The 19191-nt window shown below is 36.5% G+C and overlaps 2 protein-coding genes across 2 annotated transcripts; both read right to left on the minus strand.

Moving 5' to 3' along the window:
* Nucleotides 1–10140: 10140 nt before the first annotated feature.
* Nucleotides 10141–11646, minus strand: LOC149381200 (peroxidase 44-like). Its single transcript, XM_089601972.1, has 3 exons — nt 11319–11646; nt 11008–11199; nt 10141–10918 (listed from the first exon to the last, which is right to left on the minus strand). The coding sequence occupies exons 1-3, from the start codon at nt 11595–11597 to the stop codon at nt 10373–10375; spliced, it is 1017 nt and encodes a 338-aa protein (XP_089458098.1). The 5' UTR covers nt 11598–11646; the 3' UTR covers nt 10141–10372.
* Nucleotides 11647–12581: 935 nt separating this feature from the next.
* Nucleotides 12582–14981, minus strand: LOC149381201 (elongation factor). The gene is made up of 6 exons (XM_089629900.1): nt 14581–14981; nt 14246–14363; nt 13961–14172; nt 13850–13877; nt 13014–13122; nt 12582–12878 (listed from the first exon to the last, which is right to left on the minus strand). Exons 1-6 carry the CDS (start codon nt 14848–14850, stop codon nt 12797–12799), a joined length of 819 nt encoding a protein of 272 aa, XP_089486026.1. The 5' UTR covers nt 14851–14981; the 3' UTR covers nt 12582–12796.
* Nucleotides 14982–19191: the final 4210 nt, after the last annotated feature.

Consider the following 19191-nt stretch of genomic DNA (forward strand, 5'->3'; position numbering starts at 1 on the left):
AATTAATTAATTATAATTAAACGTGTTAACATCTAATCAAAGTTATATTTTCATATATATTACTAATTAATCTATATGAAATAATCTAAAAATATTAAATAATCTAAAAATATTACTAATTACAAATAACTAACCTTTTTCCGAGGCGACGACGAGGCAACAAGATATGACGCGGGGCTGCGAGTGACCAAGCTGCGGCGAGGTCGGGGACGAGCTGCGGCAACATACATCGTGAAATAAATTAATAAGAATGCTCACAAGTCACAACCAAATGTCACAAACATGCTAAAATCTATTAATGAATATTCTATTGAAATCTATAATATTTCAAGTCAATACAAAATTATTTCCCTTCAGTTTTGGTCATCATTTTGCCTAATTTGTGCTAGTCACCAAGAAAATGAGTGTCTATGTGACTAGTTTTAGGGTAATGTAATCACCAAGAAAACGTCGGGCAGGGCCGAGGGCTGGGCCGAGGATGGGCCGGGGGCTGGGCCGAGGGAGTGGCTATTGTGCGTGAGCGAGTCAATCGTCGAGCTAAGGCCGATGGTGGATGAGCTGTCCGGCGGTGGGGTGTTCGAGGTGATGGTCCCGCGGCGGCGCTCTGACCTGCAGAAGCCGTTCAACGGGACAAGTGGTGGCTGCCGTTCCGACGGATTTGGGGGGCTCGAAGTTCAACGGGACAAGTGGTGGCTGCCGTTCCCCAAGGTACCTCGCAGGGGGCTGTCGGAGGAGACTCGGTTTTCGTCCGAGAGAGGACGAACGCGTGTGCGAACGAAGTCGGGGCTCTTGCAGGGATCTGAACTACCCGTCGTTCTCGATGGTGTTCGAGGATGGGAGCGAGGTGGTGAAGTACCGGAGGGTGGTGAAGAACGTGGGGAGCGAGGCCGGAGCGGTGTACGAGGTGAGGACTAGTTCGCCGGAGGATGTTCGGGTCGTTGTTTCGCCGACCAGGCTTGAGTTCAGCGCGGAGAATCAGAGCTTGGCTTACGAGATGACTTTCTCGACGGATGGTCGTGGGTTTCGGTCTTCGAGGGCTTCGACTGAGGTCGGGTGGGTCGGGCCTGGTCGGAGAGAGACAGAGTGAGATTGACAGAGAGAGGGTGAGACAGACAGACAGAGAGAGAGGGAGAGAGAGAGAGAGAGAGAGAGAGAGAGAGAGAGAGGCGTACCTTGGAGGACGGCGAGATTCACGGCGGAGGGGACGCAAGTTGCCGGAGAAAGGCCGAGTGGAGGCTGGTCGGAGAGAGAGAGAGTGAGATTGAGAGAGAGGGAGAAATGCAGACAGATTTGAAACTCGGGTAAGGAAGAAGGAGTCTCGGGTATTTATAATACCCTAAAACTATTGGGTGCGACAATGTCGCACCTAATACTCATATTCGATGCGACATGTTGCACCCAATGTCGCACCGAATATGTAACCCGAAACCCAAAAAATTTCGGGGGAATATAGCTGACAACTTTAAATTTTAAAACTATTGTGTGCGACACTTACCTATTACTATTGGGTGCGACAAACGTCGCACCGGAAGATATTTGGTGCGACAAAAACATATCAGGTGCGACATTGTCGCACCGGATACCACTAAACATTAGCGAAATTTTTAGTCAACTGGCGGAGTATCCGGTGCGACATGTCGCACCTAATACCCTTCCGCACCCAATATGTTAATTTGTAGTAGTGGTATGGGAAGGAATTGTTAATAGCCACGTGTCTTTCATTGAGGTGCCGACATGGCAGCCATATAAGGTGTGTTAATAGGAGGTTCTCCTTATTAACTTTGTTATGGATTTCATTACGATCACTGTACAGTTTCTTCATCATTTTTACACTCATGCATTACTAAATCTATTTCTCTACTAATTATTTAATATTTACTTATTTATTTAAAAAATAAGTTATCAAGGGGTCGTTTCTAGAGTTAAACAATTCATCTACTCTAATTTTTGCTTGCTTTAAAAAAGCAAACTAATGCACAAAATAAAAAGAAAAAAAAAAAAAAAAAAAAAAAAAAAAAAACTTGATTAATACCAATACTCATCAAATTGAAAATAGGATCATATTATTAGCAAAATATTGTTTCAAGCCTTCAAAACAGCTGTTTCTTTCTAATTCGGTTTCCCCAAATATCGAGCTCAAACCCTAATTCTTCACCGTTCCAGATTTTCAAACTAAAGCATCTCCCTTTGTTTCACGTAAAAGGAAAAATTACAGAAATAGTTTGAACATTGTTACATGAAATGTGTTTTTTTCAGACTCTAATCATTTATTTTTCTAGACAACGTTACATATAACTATTTTCCTAAACAGTAAATATTTTAAAAAAAATATATATTTATCATAAATAAATGACTATTTTAAACTAGAAAATTAATAATTTTTGGCATTGTAGCGAAATAACCAAAATGAAACTATGAAATTTGTTTTTAGTCTATGTTTCACAACTTTTAGGAAAATAGCCAACATGATTACGTGACAATAATTAAGGTCTTATTTACCCTTATTTATTAATAAATTCGTCATTTTCTCTCTCCTATTTTTTTTCCTACACTTTTTTTTACATAAAAACTTCAAAAAACCATATCTATCTCATATGAACTCGAAATTGAGTGATTCCAAATTCTACGGATTCGTGACACCGAGATCTTCAAAAATAGATGCATTGTGTTTGATGAAAAATAATGTTTAATACCATAGATGTAGAAAAATCTACCTTAAATATGGAAATAACGGAAATATTTTGAAATTGTAAAAAAAGATGGAAATATAAATATGATGCATTAAACATAATTTTTCATCAAACACATTGGGTCTATTTTTGAATATCTCGACGCCACGAATTTGTAGGATTTGAAATCACTCAATTTCGAGTTCGTATGAGAAAGATACGAATTTTTGAAGTTTTGATGAAAAAAAAAATTATTTAAAAAAAATAGGAGAGAGAAAGTGACGAATTTATTAATAAATAAGGGCAAATCATACCTTAATTATTGCCACATAAACCATTTGGCTATATCCTTAAAAATTGTCAAACATATGCTTGATCCAAAATCACATGTTTAAAGTGACGTAGTCAGTTACAAATCTCTAAAAATTTTAGGGACAACATTTATAATTTTAAATAGATCACGTAGATTCTACAGAAATGCAAAGGAATACACAGATCTAGCATTAGCCGCACATTTGGCCTTAATTTTATTTTTAATATATTAATTTGCGGGACGTACGTTTATTTTTATAAGGGAAAATAACACATTTATACCCTGTGTTTTAGTGGAATGTCGAGTTTAACCCTCGGTTTTCAAAAATGTCGAGTTCATACCCTCTGTTTAACTAAAATGACGAAATTATACCCTGAAATGAATAACAACGTCACAAATCTCCCTTTCATTGATATTAACTCTTATATAAGAAAAACCGAATCAAATCTAAATCAGTACCCTAACTTCCAAATTCTCAATTTTGAAATAAAAATAGCCTTAAATTGAAATTAAATAATAAAACTCATACTTCCTAAGAAATGACTTCATTCTGTGTTCGAATTGTAACTCTAAATCCTGGATTCTCTGTTCGAATATGCGATTTTGATGACTATCAACTATCGATGTTTACCCCTTTGCCTCTTTTTGTGTTCTTCACGATTAAGAGACTGTTGTTTATTTTTTAGTTTTTAACTAAATTACATATATGGCGCGAATGAATAAAGATAATTGGTGTTTATGTATAAATATTATAGTCAACGTCAATGAAAAGTCAATAAAAAGAATATTCGTGACACTGTTGTCTATTTCAGGGTATAATTTCGTCATTTTAGTTAAACATGGGGTATAATTTCGTCATTTTAGTTAAACAGAGGGTATGAACTCGACATTTTTGAAAACCAAAGGTTAAACTCGACATTTCACTAAAACACAGGGTATAAATGTGTTATTTTCCCTTTTTATAAACAAGTTGGAATTTTTTTTTTTTTTAAGAAATAACTTGTACCCATTTTTCAGAACTTATTCCATAAACACAACCCAAATCTTTTCCAAAAATAATTATTTTGGTTAGTGTTTTGACAGTTATTTTTTAGGGAAAACTGTATATAATAACCATTTGAAATTTATTGATTAGCAAAAAAGCCAAAAATTTTAAATTTTCAGCAAAACAGCCAAATTTACGTTTTCAAAATTTTTTAAACACCCGGCCAATATTAAAATTTTTTACGATTATTATAAACAATTTATCATTTTCAAAAAAATTAATCTTAGGATAAAAAAAATTTGAAACCAGATTAATGCACATTTTGACTATTTCACGAAATTAAGACAAACCTTATTTTTCATTATTTGTTTATGGTTTCTATTTTTATTTAGAATAACAATTGTTTTTTTTTTTAGGAAGAATAACAATTGTCCATACTTTCTATTAATCGCGCTTTTGGATTAGCACTAAGAACCATCGGTGGTTCTATCTAGGGTCGGACCCTATGACCGCACGTAGGTTGGGTTTGGTGAAGTTCTTCTCTTCTCGTCGTGTTCGTGTTATTCGGATCTTCCGGTCTCCGAGTCCTTAAGTTTCCGGATCTTGGGATCTTTCACCATCGTGTTCTTCGCGTTCTTCGTTGAGTATTTGAGTCTTCAACCCTTTGAGTCTTCCACGTTCTCCGTGTTTTTCACGTGTGTTTCAAATCTTTGCGTGTCCGGGTCTTTGGATCTTCGAGTCTCCGGGTCTTTGGATATTCCACGTTCTTCGTGTTCTTCGCCGGGTCTTCGAATCCTTGCACATTCACCTAACCACAAGAAAATGTGAATCTAGAGAGACGCGGAGGGTTTTCCCTCGACGCGCGCTCCGACGCTCAACATTAATCATGTTGTATTGTGTTCTTGGTGAACGATTTGTACTCGTCTCTATGTTTTCTAGAGAGAGAGAAAGAGTTGTAGTGTGGTGTTTTAAGAGTTTTGACAAGTTGAAAAAAACTTACCTAGTGTTGTGAATGAGTGGGGTATTTATAGGAGCCAAGAGTTTGGTGAAAAGTACTTGATTGAGTGGTGGAGATGGCCGGGTGGTCTTGGCCGAGTGAAGACGTCGGGTGGTCTTGGCCGAATGAAGACGGCCGGGTGATCTTGGCCGAGTGAAGACGGCCGGGTTGTCTATGCCGAGTGAAGACGATCGGGTGATCTTGGCCGAGTGAAGATGGCCGGTTTGTCTTGGCTGGGTAGGGATGGTAATTTTACCCGAAACCCGTTAGCCCGTCCGTTACCCGGTCTTAACGGGTCGGGTAATACCCGTTCAAAATGAGTTAACGGACTAACGGGTATTACCCGTTAGTATTTAGCGGGTACGGGTCGGGTAGCGAAAATGTTAAACCCGCCCTGTTAACCCGCTAACCCGCCCGTTAATTATTTTTATGGAAAAAAACTAGATATTTTTTTTAAGAAAACATTAGATTACATCATAATGAGTAGGTTTTTGTTTTGATTCTTATTAAAAATTATTTTTTTTTTTAAACGGGTTAGCGGGTGCTCAATTTTGGCATCCGTCACCCGGCGGGTATACCCGTTACCCGCCCCGTTGGGAAAATCGGGTTAACGGGTACGGGTTAACGGGTATTTTAATAGGCGGGTATGGGTACCGGTATTGGTGTACCCGCTAAAACCCGTACCCGTTGCCATTCCTATGGCTGGGTGAAGATGACCGGGTGATATTGACCTAGTGAAGATGACCGGGTGTCTTGGCCAAGTGAAGATGGCCGGATGATCTTCTTTTTTGGCCGGCCGGGTGGTCATTTTCTTTGACCATCCGGGTGGTCATTTTCTTTGGCCGACCGAGTGGTCATGTTATGGCTTTGTCTTGAAGATTTGTCAAAGATTCTAGCTTGAAAGCATGCTTTGAGAGTCTCTTTTAAGAACTTATTTGAGAGACATCTTATGAGTATTGATCCGGAGTTTGGCGCGTGAGTTTGCTTGTGGGTTTAGGCCTTGTGTATGGTCTTGATGTGTTGTTTTTTTTGCTCTTTATACCATATGAAAATAACGGCATAACACTTTCAATTAAAAATAGTATTTATGAAATTTATATACATTTGTATTGTTGAAATAACCGCAAAAAATCGTTTTGGTTTTTGCGGAATTTCTCCAATTCTTTCCCTGAAAAAGTCACCCAGCCTTTAGATCAATAAAATCGTTTTGTAAACAAAAAGGGCCTTTATTTGCATGGGAATTATGAGGCCCAAGGAAATTATGTAACTTCCCCTATCTGTGGAAATAGTTTTCAATAGTCGTTTTCGTAATTTTTTTAATATTAGTTACTAAATCTTTTATTTTTCATAAATAATCTTTTTAATTTTTAAAGTCTCCATTTTACCTTTAATAACCGTTAACAAGATGTCCATAATTATTGACCATATTTCCATAACTCTTTATTAGATTTTAATAACTATCAACCAGATTTCAATATATCAGTATTTTGAATCATATTTCAAAAACTATTAACCAAATTTTAATAGTTGTTGATCAGATTTCATAACAGTTGACCAGATTTCAATAACTGTTAACCAGATTTCAATAATTGTTGATCAGATTTGAAACACAATGGTATTTTTTTCAGGAGAAAAGAGAAATGATTATTGACAAAAAAATTTGAAAACATGAGTCAGATATGAAAAGTGATGCACGCTTTAGACTAGTTAAGTAATTTTCTACGTCAGGCCTGCCAAATGTAATAAAGTATATGTGAAATTATATATAATAGTGTATTTTAGAAATTGAGGGTAAGAATAACATGTTTAAAATTTTTAATCTATAAATAGTTTTTTCAAGTTATAAAACAATTATTTGACTTGATATATAAAATTTTTTAAATGGTACAATATGGTAGACCCTATTTAACTTTGTTTAATAGTTAGAGTTTGATTGTAAGGAAATTAAATCTCAAACAACTCTTTACATTTTGAATCATACTATCTTCTAAAGAATTTAAAAGAGCTATTTTGAAAGTGTTACTCTTTAAAAATGCTATTATCATAATTATTATACAAAACATATAGATAATTCATGAGTTATTCCGTCAAACTTAAGCACACAAAATTGTAGCGAGACTTAAACAAATATTTTTAACAAAAAATTGTTGCAACTAGTCATTCTTCTATCTTCTTTTAAGATTTTAGTTAAAGTTTCATTTTATTAAAAAAAATCCACTAGATGCGTAATAATTTAATTAACTAAAAAGTAGGTTTAATTAATTAAAGAGTAAATTAAAATTACTCTTTAGCTAATTAATTTACTGGTTGGCTATTTTTTTTAGTAAAAATTTTGATTGTTTTTTAAAAGAAGAGCTTATTATTGGGTTACTGGTCTAATTGCCCCTATTTCTAATTCGATTTTTTTAAACATTTAGACAAATCTCTTCTAATTTTAATACTTTCGGCGGTTTAGTTCTTATTTTTAAACAGTAATTAAATTAAACTATAAACAGTTTAAAAAAAATAAGTGATATGAAACGAAAAGCAACAAAGAAAATATTGGAGGTCCGGGAACTCATTTCCTCAAACGTAGGTCTTATGTCTAAATAAATATGTAAATGAAAAAAAAAATCTTTATTTTAGTGTATTTTCTTTTGTCAAATTTTTCGTTGTATCAATTTAGCTAAGTAGAGGACGTGTTATACAGATGGAGTGCCCAAATATAGTTCCTTTTACTTGTAGTTTAGGTATTGCAGATAGTGACTTTTCGTCTGATTGATTTTATCAGCTGGTTAACTTTTCTAGTTGTGTTTGTTAAGTCGTTTTTTGGTTCAACACTTATGGACACGTGATGTGAGCGGACTTGGCCACGTGTCTTCGAATCTGTGAGATTAGTAATGGGATATTCCTCTTATCGAATGAAGAACGAGAGAATTGGTTTCTCAAGCTCTTGGACACGATCGTAGAGGGAATATAATTTGGTTCGGGGGCCTCGGGATTTGAGAGAGAGTGAACTTATCTCACCCACTCTAGAGAGAATGGAAGGAGATCGTTCCTCGTTTTTGTGTGAAAATGTGTGAGTGGAGTGGCTTTGATTCTCTTTGTTCTTGATTTCGGTCTCAAAGGTGTTTCTAGTGAGAGAAATAGCTGAATAGGGGTTTTGACAGAGTCTAGTTAGAGAGAGAAAAAGTCATCCCTTGACAAGTGTTTGTCTCATGTATTTATAGTAGAGTTGTGAGGGTCGGGGTAGTCTCATCATTTGGCTATTATTGGAGGGACGGTCATGTTTAGAAGGGGACGGACGAGACCTACCAAGGGGTTACGGGACATACCCACGGGTCACGGGACCTGTCAGGGTCATGGGACTCGCCAGGGGAGTCACCAGACGTACCCACGGGTCATGGGACCTGCCGGGGGTCATGAGACCCTCCAGGGGGGTCACCAGACGTACCCATGGGTCATGGGACCTGTCAAGGGGTCATGAGTCTCGCCGGGGGGTCACCAGACGTACCCATGGGTCACGGGACCCGTCAGGGGGGTCACCAGACGTACCCATGGGCCATGGGATCTGTCAGGGGGGTCATGGGACTCGCCAGGGGGGTCACCAGACGTACCCACGGGTCATGGGACCTGCCAGGGGTCATGAGACTCGCCGGGGGGGTCTCCAGACGTACCCATGGGTCATGGGACCTGCCAGGGAGTCATGAGACCTGTTAGGGGGGTCATGGGACTCGCCAGGGGGGTCACCGGACGTACCCACGGGTCATGAGACCTTCCAGGGGGGTCGCCAGACGTACCCATGGGTCATGGCACCCACGGGTCATGGGACCGGTCAGGGGGTCATGAGACTCGCCGGGGGGTCACCAGACGTACCCACGAGTCATAAGACCCGTCAGGGGGTCGTGAGACCTGTCAGGGAGTCGTGAAACTCGCCAAGGGGTCACCAGACGTACCCACGGGTCATGGGATCTGTCAGGGAGTCATGAGACTCGCCAGGGGGTCACCAGACGTACCCACGAGTCATGGGACCGGTCAGGGGGTCATGGGACTCACCGGGAGGGTCACCAGACGTACCCACGGGTCATGGGACCTGTCGGGGGTCATGGGACTCGTCAGGTGGGTCACCAGACGTACCCACGGGTCATGGGACCTGCCAGAGGGGGTCACTAGACGTACCCACTGATCATGGGCCCTGCCGGGGGGTCATGAGACTTACCCACGGGTCATGCGACCTGTCAGGGGCTCATGAGACTCGCCAGGGCTGTCACGAGACGTACCCACGGGTCATGAGACCTGTCGGGGGTTATGGGACTCGTCAGGGGGGTCCCAGACGTATCCACGGGTCATGGGACCTGCCAAGGGGGTCACCAGACGTATCCACTGGTCATGGGACCTGCCGGGGATGGTCATGAGACATAAAACTACTGATGACGTGGCCCATTGCCTTGTTATGATTCCCTTTGGGTCAGGCCTCGTGCACATCTTTTTTGGGTTGGGCCACAGCGCTTCTTGTGAAGGAAAAATGGCCCATAACAGTGTTCTGTGTTCATCACCTCAATCATTTGAGTAAAGAAAAAGCACCCATATTTTCCAAAGAACAAAGACACATAGATACACATATACAAGCTCGTGATGGGATAAGTTAATTGGTATTTTTTTCTATTTTAGGCACTGTTGATGCCAAAGAACTGAATGTGGTAATAAGGTATATGTTAAGGAAGGTTAGTATGTGAGATTGATTATGTATTTTTATTTTTTTTTTAATCTTGCAGAATATGTTTTTTTCCTACGCACACAGAAAAAAGCCTTTGTGACAAGATATAAGGAATTGAAATTGGTATTTTTTTTCTATTTTAGGCACTGTTGATGCCAAAGAACTGAATGTGGTAATAAGGTATGTTAAGAAAGGTTAGTATGTGAGATTGATTATGTATTGTTTTTTTTTTTAATCTTGCAGAATATGGTTTTTCCTACACACACAGAAAAAAGCCTTTGTGACAAGATATAAGGAATTAAAAAAAAATCGTTTACTATTGCAATTATATATTTACTAATTTACGACTTCCATATTTTCATCCATCTCTCTAGCAATTGGAATCATATAGAGAGTCTGGCCCACGTTAACAAATTAAAATGAAAGCTCGAGATTGTTTGACGTGAATCATCCGGTCAACATTGTCCATGACTAGCACATATTCAAAAATAAATTGGCTGGAGAAAGAGCTAGAGTTTCGGACATGTTGGCTGATTGATATATTATACAAAATATGAACTTAATTAATGAATACAAAGTAGATGATTAACATATGCCGTCGGTACAGAAAAATTAAACTAGACAAAATAAATGAGAACAGTTGGGAAACAAAAAGAAACTGAGAGAAATGAAAGCAAATGACATAATATATGATCATAAGTTCATTGACGAACTAATTATTACGAACCTTGCAGAATGTCCTGATCCCTCCCTTTGGCGAATTGGGATCCTGGATTTCTCCGAGCTTGACCATCGCCCGCTTGAATTCAGTACCGAAATCTTTATCACCGGTGGAGAGTGATCTGACGGTTTCACTGGTGAGTGGGTGGGAGAGCAACGCTTGGTCGAGGTCGAGAACTGCTTTGTTGAGCAATATCTGCTCGAAGAACACCTTGTCGACCACGTTCGGCGTTCCCTGGTCAAGGTCGATGGGGACGTTGTCGCTGCCCGGGGCACTGCATTTCTCGTTAAGCTGTCCCACGAGCGTGGTGTTGGTTTTAGGGTCTTTGAGACGGTTTTTGGTGAAACTACAGCGAGTCTTTCCGACGGTGTGAGCCCCGAGAAGATACACCATCTCGTCCGGGTTGAGGTTCTTCAGTCGAAACGCATCAACAGACTCCTGTACGGTCTTGAAAGGAGACGGAAGATTCACCTCGCTCTTCTTCGACACCAGACCATCTTTCCTACCAGTAGGGACAGCATACACCAGCCTCGGATTCTGCATGCACCAAGGTACACATTAATAATTATATCATTTCGATATATATATATTGTGTTATCGTTATCAATTAGGGCGTGCGTGCGTACACTGGACAAGGCAACGGAGTCTCTCGTGGCCAAGGCGATGATGTCAGCGCATGAGACGACGCCCCGGCATTTTTCCTCGAGCTTTCTCTTCACAGATTCAATGAACTCGTAACCTCTCACGCTTTCATTCGGCACTGCGTTTTTCTCGTTTTCGTCAAGCCCGTCGTCCAGCAGAATCGACGCATCGCATCCCTTTTAAATTTCATCACCCCCATAAATAATCAATAAATATATAAACACACAATATGACCATATAAGTACTTAGTAATGAGAGAGAGAGAGAGAGAGAGAGAGAGAGAGAGGGGTGGTACCCTGACAAAGCAATCATGGAAGTGGAGTCGGAGGAGAGCCGCGGAATCAATCTGACCTTTACGCATGCCTTCTTTGACGAGATCCGCAACAAATTGCTCGACGTCAATAACCACCTTGTCCTTATTACCGCTCAAAAACCCGAACGGACCACTGTTGGTTACACATTTTCCTTTGTAGTATCCAGCTTCCAACCCAGAGGCGGAGCACTGACTCGCAAAAGCAAGCAGGCTTATGATTAGGGCAAACCACACTGCAACGTCTCTTCCATTAGTAACCATCCTGCTATACGTGTCTACAAATGTTTTTTTTTTCTCTTGATAGTATATAGTTAAACTGCTTAGTTATACTAATATTCGCGCTAGGTTTCCATTTTATAGTTAGCAATATCAACCTCTCCTTGTCTAGTATATCTGGGTACGTGCTTGGCACGTTTAAACGTGCACGTTGCAACAAAGCATTTATTATCATATTACAGATCATATATACGTTCTTCGACCTAGCTCGTGTTTTATAATTAGTTTCGTTGAAGATATGGTCCTGCTTCGTATCTATACTAAAAAAAAAAAGAGAAGCTGTTGAATGTCGGTCTGAAATGGCTAGTTTTTAATATATTATATTAATGATAATGTTCAAAGTGGACTAGGAGGAATGGTTTTTAGGACTCGACCGTGCTTAATTGAATTTGCCACAAGTTATTCCGAATTCAAGAATTAGCTGGAACGTCAATCAAAAGATATCAGTCCCCTACCAAAGGATGCTCCAGAGGAAATGTCAATTTTCTTTTCTATTTATTTATATTTTATGCGCCAAAGTTCCAAATTACATGCTTCAACGTCGAGGAATTTAAATACAAGGCCAATTATTGAAGCAAGTAATCAACCGTAAAAGAGTTGTCTACAGGTAATAAGGTGAGGCGTTTGTAACTTAAAACAAGTATTTTTAACAAACATAAATCAAACAGTGGTTCATTTTGAAATTTAATAAACCTCTATCTTTGAAGGTACCATTGGTCTAGTTCTAGGTTGTCAGTTCAAAGTTCAAACCCACCACAGAGCGAAGGTACCTTAAAAAAATAGTGTTCGATTATATTGGTGCCTTAATGGCCAACGCTTGACCATAAAACATAAAATGGCTTTTATTCTGCTTTCTCTGTTTTACCAAAACGACAAAAACAAAAACAAAACGAGAATAATCACATTTATGATTTGCCCTCTCTAAAACTCTCTAAATTTAATTTTCTGAAATAAAGAAATCCAAGCGTATAGCATACTAGCAATAATACTTGAGAACATTGATTTATACACGACCTTCAATTGAAGGAATAAAACAATTCCAATGTTACAACAAAAGCAGTGATCGTTTGATTCCTTTCCTTATTTACAACTATTTACATCACCACTTGGTAAGGTAACAGAATTTTAAGTGTGGTTTGGCTTTGGCAAGAGGGAAGCCATGTTGATGTCACAAATTCAAGTCTTCAGAGAGCCCTCATAACCACTTTGCTTGTGGTATGAACACCCATGGCAGCAAGTTTCAACACGACACGAGTCTGGTACAAGCTGTGATGCAAAAAAGGCATATAACATACAGGGAAAGAAGGTCATCAATTAATATCGTGACGTGTGTATACAAGTAACAATACGAACACGCAGAAAGATTATCGAGGTAAGCAAGGGTAAATAAATATGGATTACCCGGTGAGGGCGAGGCCCCAGGTGGCAAGGGTGTAAAACAACTTCCCAGCATGCCATATCTCTAACATCTGATGCAACTTGTTCACACCTCCTAACGCTTTCACCATAGCTGCAATATTCATACACGAAAACAATCAAGGGTCTTTTTGGAGCTCAAAAATGCGTGGAGAAGTAAATATTTTAATGAAACAGTGAAAACGGAAAATCACTTTATTGATCATGAAAAAAAAAATATATCCCTCTTTTTTGGTTCGCCCATTATCAATAAAAAAAAAGTCCCTTGTTTCTTTTCTTTTTTTTTTTAATAATAATAATTATGAAAGAAAAAATTGTGAAAAGTGAGAAAAATAGACAATGTGGGTCTCACATGTAGAAATTTGGATAAATTTTATTTTCCAACCAATTTTTTCATGGAAAATGTAATCTCATTTTTATTATGAATTTGCTCTTATTTTCATTTCCCACACATTTTCCTCTATCCAAACAACACAAAGAACATTTTCCTTTCCATGTTATTTTTCAGGTCTCAAACATACCCTACATGACTTAAGTGATGGATAAGGCAAAAATCTTTTGAGCGCAAATTGTCCTTGAACTCGTCCAAGTAGAGCATTTTAGTCTTCAAATTATGTTTAAAAACAAATTGATTCTCAAACTATTGATTTTGTAACATTCTAACCGAAACTATTAAAAATATTATTTTTTTTATTATTAAATTCAACATTAAACTTTATATATATATACATATATATATATATATATGTATATATATGCTTCTTGTCATGTATTTAAAATTTAAGTACACCATTTTAAATTTTCAAGGTGTGAGAACATACTCTTTTGCAACTCCTCCGGCGACATTTGCTGCAATTTTCATGACAGAACAGTCAGAACGATGACGTGAAAAAGTAGGACAACACTCGATGGTTTAATGTAAAATCATGAACCTGAGCTTTGGGGTTTGAGACGATGCACTTGGCAATGAAGTTTGCAACTCCGTCCACCACATGCTCCTCGGAAACAAGCACGTAAGTATCGTCGTCGATGCCGCTCCGTTCTTCGACTCTTCCGGGAACCATTTCGTCGGTGACCCAAACCCACCAACTGGGCTCTTCTTGATTCACATTAATAAGAACGTCCGCGGTCTTCACATCGCTTTCTGTTATAAAACGGATAAACAAAACTCGTGAGTCAATGACTACCTGAATTCGCTGATGCGTAACGGCACAAACCTGTGGCGATTTTAAAGGGGAATTGATTGCAGGTCTCATCACCAGACGCCTGTTGGAGGGATTTGATGCGACCAAGAAAGTCTTCGGAATCTACCGTGGCAACAAGACGAGCGTACAACTGCATTGTTTAAATTCAAATTTTCCTTTTAATCATCATTAAAATTAACATTATTGATTGATATCCATTCAAAGGGGAAAATATCACTTTTTGGTACCACGTAAAGGATATTAAAGTGCATGAATTTTGTACGATTGCAATTCAAAATTCCCCAAAATTTGCGTTGAAATTTTTTCTAGGGTTTGGTAGAAATTGGGAATTCAAGAAAGGGACTTACATCGGGAGGGCAGTCGGCGAGCAGAGAAGGCGAATCGGATAGGGTTTGAAGGAGCTTCAGATTGCTTTGAAGCAAATCCCGGAGACGGCGGTTCTCCGACCGGAGAGACTCCATGTCCTCTTCTTGTTCATTTTCACGTTCATGGTCTTGTTTGTGGTCTTCGTCCTCGTGGCGGTGGCGATAGTGGTGGCAACACTCCATGGCGGTCCAGGCCACGTCAGCGACCTCCATGACCGTCTTAGCCACCTCTATGGCTTCGTGACCTCCCATAGCGACCGACGACGACGTAGAAATGTAGAGAGAGAGAGAGAAAGAAGCCCAGAGAGGCAGTGGACCGACCGATTGCTTCTATTGGGGGTTATATTCGTATTTTATTTTACAAATATAAATAATGCTCCTCAAATATAAATATATCGACTATATAAAGGAGATAACTTGTAATATTTATTTTCCTCTAAAGATAGAGAACTTTGAATTAAATAAGAATGAGGTATCATGATTCATGTAGGCAAAAAATATATTAAATAGACAAGATAAATAGATTCAGATTAAGAATACATTCTCTTAAAAATATATGTCTACATATTATGTGACAAAAGATATACATGTCTTTTGTGGATAGATGGATACCAAAAGAGGACTAAAGATGGGTGCCGGTGGAGTGAGGTTCTCTTTCTTATGTGACTAGTTCCAAGCTACGAATAATTAAAATTAATAATTAAAAATATTATCAAGTATTTATTAAAAATAATTAGATTTAGAAGATATATAAAACCATACCTTTTGATCGATGAATAAATATATAATAAGTATCATAAAAAAAACATATAAAAGTTGAAAACTTACTTTAAAAGTAGAATAAATAATATAGGAACATAAGAAAAAGATAATATATAAAGAAAAGTATTGGGACATAGAAAAAAAAAAAAAAAAAAAAAAAAAAAAAAAAAAAAGACACCGACAAATATATAACATAGATAATAAATAGAACCTCATCTCTCACTTTTATCCAGATCGGCGACACTTGGTGTTTTCTTTTTTTTTTATAATTTGTGTTTTTTTAGGCGACTTCTTTTTTTTAAATTTGCAGCTTCTTTTATTTATAATATATGAATCAATATTAGTAAACCCAATTATCGATATATTTTGTATAATTTTTTTATATATATTATAATCATAATTACTAATACTATATTATACTATATCAATAACATACATTATTTTGAGTATATGTTATTATATATATATATTATTAGAAAAACTATGTGGTATTAATATTACACGTAGATTTTATATGTTATTGTTTGATATATAATACACTTTGGCAATTTAACATAACCATATATATTATTAATATAAATATAAGAAACTTTTCTTATTTTCTATTTTTCTATATCTTTTTTTTTTTTAATTTCTCTTATCAAAATTGAACTTCAACTTTTATTTAGCTCAAAGTTTTTTTGTCTATAATACTTCTAAGAAATCTAACAGATATGAAAACATGTAATATTTTGAAAAACTTTAAATCATAAAAGAGTTTTTTTTTCTACCTTTTGTTACTTTTTAAAATTCATTGACAACGATTTGGCTAAATTTAATTTAATAAAATTAAAAGTCTTCAACTTACTCTAATTTTCTTATTTTTATTTTCAACTTTTTTTAAAAAAAAACAATAATAATTTTGTTGACTCGCGCTTTGTGCGTTGTTGAAACTAGTAAATACAATCAATACTAATTTTTCTCTACTTGTCTTGTATCTTGCAATAAATCAACATATCATTAAATGACATATAATTATCTTTTCTAAAAACTATGGTATTAAATGCAAATTTTAAAATCATTCTCGACGAGACACGTGGCATGATTTTTAGAAAATATAAAACGGATATTTGCTATTGAAAATAATACTGTAAGATTCGTCGTGATTTAAATCTTTTTATTATATCATCTATAAGTTTTCTTTTGTACATATAAAATGTCTACCTTAATTTTCATTGTTTCGTTTGATTATTTGAGAAAGGTACTTATTTATATTTTTATTTATAGTATAAAAACTTCAAAATTGATTTCAAGTAAAATTACCAAAGAAGAAAGAAAATATAGGCTATGTTTGGTTCAGCTTATTAAGCTTGATTTTAGTTTTTTCTAAAAGTTAAATCATATTTAAGTGTTTGGTAAAATTGCTTTTTCTAAAAGCTAAAAAGTGTTTTTGAATATTTTAACTAAAAAATCAAAAGCTACAATTTGTAGCTTTTATACGTAGCTTTAGTTTTTGGTTTGTAATTTCTCTCTCTTAACTTTTTTTTTTCTCTTACACTAACTTTTAATTCTAATTATCTTTATATGCTTTTATCAAATAATTTTTTTGACGTCACCAAAATTTATAATTTATTTTTTACATTCTATAGACACCCACTTTGATATATTTTTTATATAACAAAATATATCTTATTATTATTATTAATTACATTTTATATAAATAATTATCACTTATAAATATTAATATATATTTAATCAAACACTAAATCAGCTTTTGTTAACAGCTACAACTATTTTACAATAGTTTACCAAACACTCATCTGTTTTTTAAAACAACAGTTTTTTCGTACAGCTATTTTAAAATCACTTTTTTAAAAAGCAAAGCTATGCCAAACACAGCCATATACACAGAGAAGTGAAAAGAGGAAAACAAAGACTTAAATTAAATTCAAGTAAAAAAAATATTAAAAAATAAGTATACTCACAACTCACAAGTCAGAAAGGATTAAAAAAAAAAAACAAAAACACAAACATATATTATCTATGTTATAGATATAGATGACGTGAGTTTAGAATTTAGCAATAGAAAAATCATGAATAACAAGACCTACAATAACAATGCTTTAGAAAATATCAGATAACAAATATAAAATTCGACTCGGAATCTACAATAAACGAACAATTAAATCAACTATCAGCTTCATTGGAGAGTTTATGGTGATGAAACTCCGACACCAAAACAAGTGGATTACAAGGATGTATATCGAGAGTAAGGAGAAATAGTAATGAAGATTTAGTTAACTGATATACTTTTGTGTTGGTCGGAGACTCGGAGTATATCGCACTTTCGCTCAAAGCGTGAAGGACGCGGGTTGATAAACTTTTCCCTTGAATACGTCCTCTATGACTTCATTTGAATGTGGGTTAATTAAGATCATTGTTCGTGGTGGTAATCAGGGGCGGAGCTATGTGGGGACCAGCGGGTGCACGGATCCCCACTGGCTCGGGACAAAAAAAAATTAATAGAATTAATTATAATTATTAAAAAAATTAAATAATGCATATCAATAAATATAATAAGTATACTAATAATGTCACAAAGTTGTCACAGCTCAAATGGTCAAGGCTTAAGGGAAATGTCGGCTGTGTTTTTAAGAGAAAAATTCAAAAAAAATATTCATTAACAAGTCTTCTTTCATCTTCAATGTTAAAAAAAACTCCAAATAGCAACCATACACTTTTTTCTAGTTTCTCATTTCAACTCTTCTCTTTTCTTGTTTATCATTAACAAGGTAAATGTTTAATATATGATTCATATGTGCATTGCTCATTTTGTATTTTTATTATTAGAGTTCTCTAATCTTTTAATGCATACTATATGTTTGATGAAAGTCTCAAATGATTTTTTTCCTCTAATCATTTGGTGTTGATTTTTTTTTATGAGTATAGATATGGAGAGATATTTCAAAAGAAAAGTAGACTCAACAACGATATTAATAGAAGAGCTCGCTACCGATCCGGGGTTAAAGATTCCGATTTTGAATTATCATCTTAATGTCCAAGATGAAGTGCATAGAAGGTATACGCTAAAAGGTCATTGCCAATCACACAATCATGATTTTCCAAAAACTCTTTTTGGAACAAAACCTAGAAAATTCAACTCATCAAGATTTCAAGACTATCCTACTTGGATGGAGTATAGCATAGCAAAAGATGCACTCTTTTGTTTATGTTGTTATCTTGGCAAAAGCATAAAGAGAGGTTGAAAGTTCATGTCGGGGGTCCGGATAGTGCTCACAACTATGCTTGGAATTAGTGTATGGCTTTGATGAACACGTAGAAACATATTGAAACACTTTTCAACAAACAATCCAATAAAGACAAAGCCGACTATCATGCTCGCTTAGGGGCGTCTATCGATTCCGCTCGATTTCTTTTGTGACAAGGACTTCCTTTTCGTGGTCATGATGAATCTTCTAGTTCAAGTAACGAAGGTAATTTTTTAGAACTCTTGAAATTTATGGGTAATTTGCAGAAAGAAGTCAAAGATGTGACACTAGAAAATTCTCCGAAGAACGCTAAATACACCCCCCCCCCCCCCCCCCCCCCGAAGTCAAAGATGTTTAATTTTTTTTTGGTCTCCCCTGAATTCAATTTCTGGCTCCGTCACTGGTGGTAATGTCTTGTTTTTCAAGCATGAGATAAGATACTATTGAGAGGAAGAGTATGTAGAGATGTCAGTGTTTACACATATTTAAGGTCAAGAGCTTTGTCGTGTCTGGTGATCAATCGCGTATCTTGAACGTGAACAAAGGTTGTACGTTTTAGAGTCCACATTGTCGAAGCCACAGT

Source organism: Urtica dioica, chromosome 11, assembly GCF_054948205.1.
Source record: "Urtica dioica subsp. dioica isolate 48M chromosome 11, U.dioica_male_clone48M_v1_H2, whole genome shotgun sequence".
Classification (NCBI taxonomy): Eukaryota; Viridiplantae; Streptophyta; class Magnoliopsida; order Rosales; family Urticaceae; genus Urtica; species Urtica dioica.

Excerpts from the sequence above, each read along its gene's own strand:
- LOC149381200 (XM_089601972.1), bottom strand. The coding sequence starts at position 11,597 with ATGGTTACTAATGGAAGAGACGTTGCAGTGTGGTTTGCCCTAATCATA. Across the intron at positions 11,200-11,318 it reads TCCATGATTGCTTTGTCAGG|GGATGCGATGCGTCGATTCT; the intron begins GTACCACCCCTC and ends GAAATTTAAAAG. Across the intron at positions 10,919-11,007 it reads ACTCCGTTGCCTTGTCCAGT|AATCCGAGGCTGGTGTATGC; the intron begins GTACGCACGCAC and ends TGGTGCATGCAG.
- LOC149381201 (XM_089629900.1), bottom strand. The coding sequence starts at position 14,850 with ATGGGAGGTCACGAAGCCATAGAGGTGGCTAAGACGGTCATGGAGGTC. Across the intron at positions 13,123-13,849 it reads GCCGGAGGAGTTGCAAAAGA|CTATGGTGAAAGCGTTAGGA; the intron begins GTATGTTCTCAC and ends TGAATATTGCAG. Across the intron at positions 12,879-13,013 it reads TGGGGCCTCGCCCTCACCGG|CTTGTACCAGACTCGTGTCG; the intron begins GTAATCCATATT and ends TTTGCATCACAG.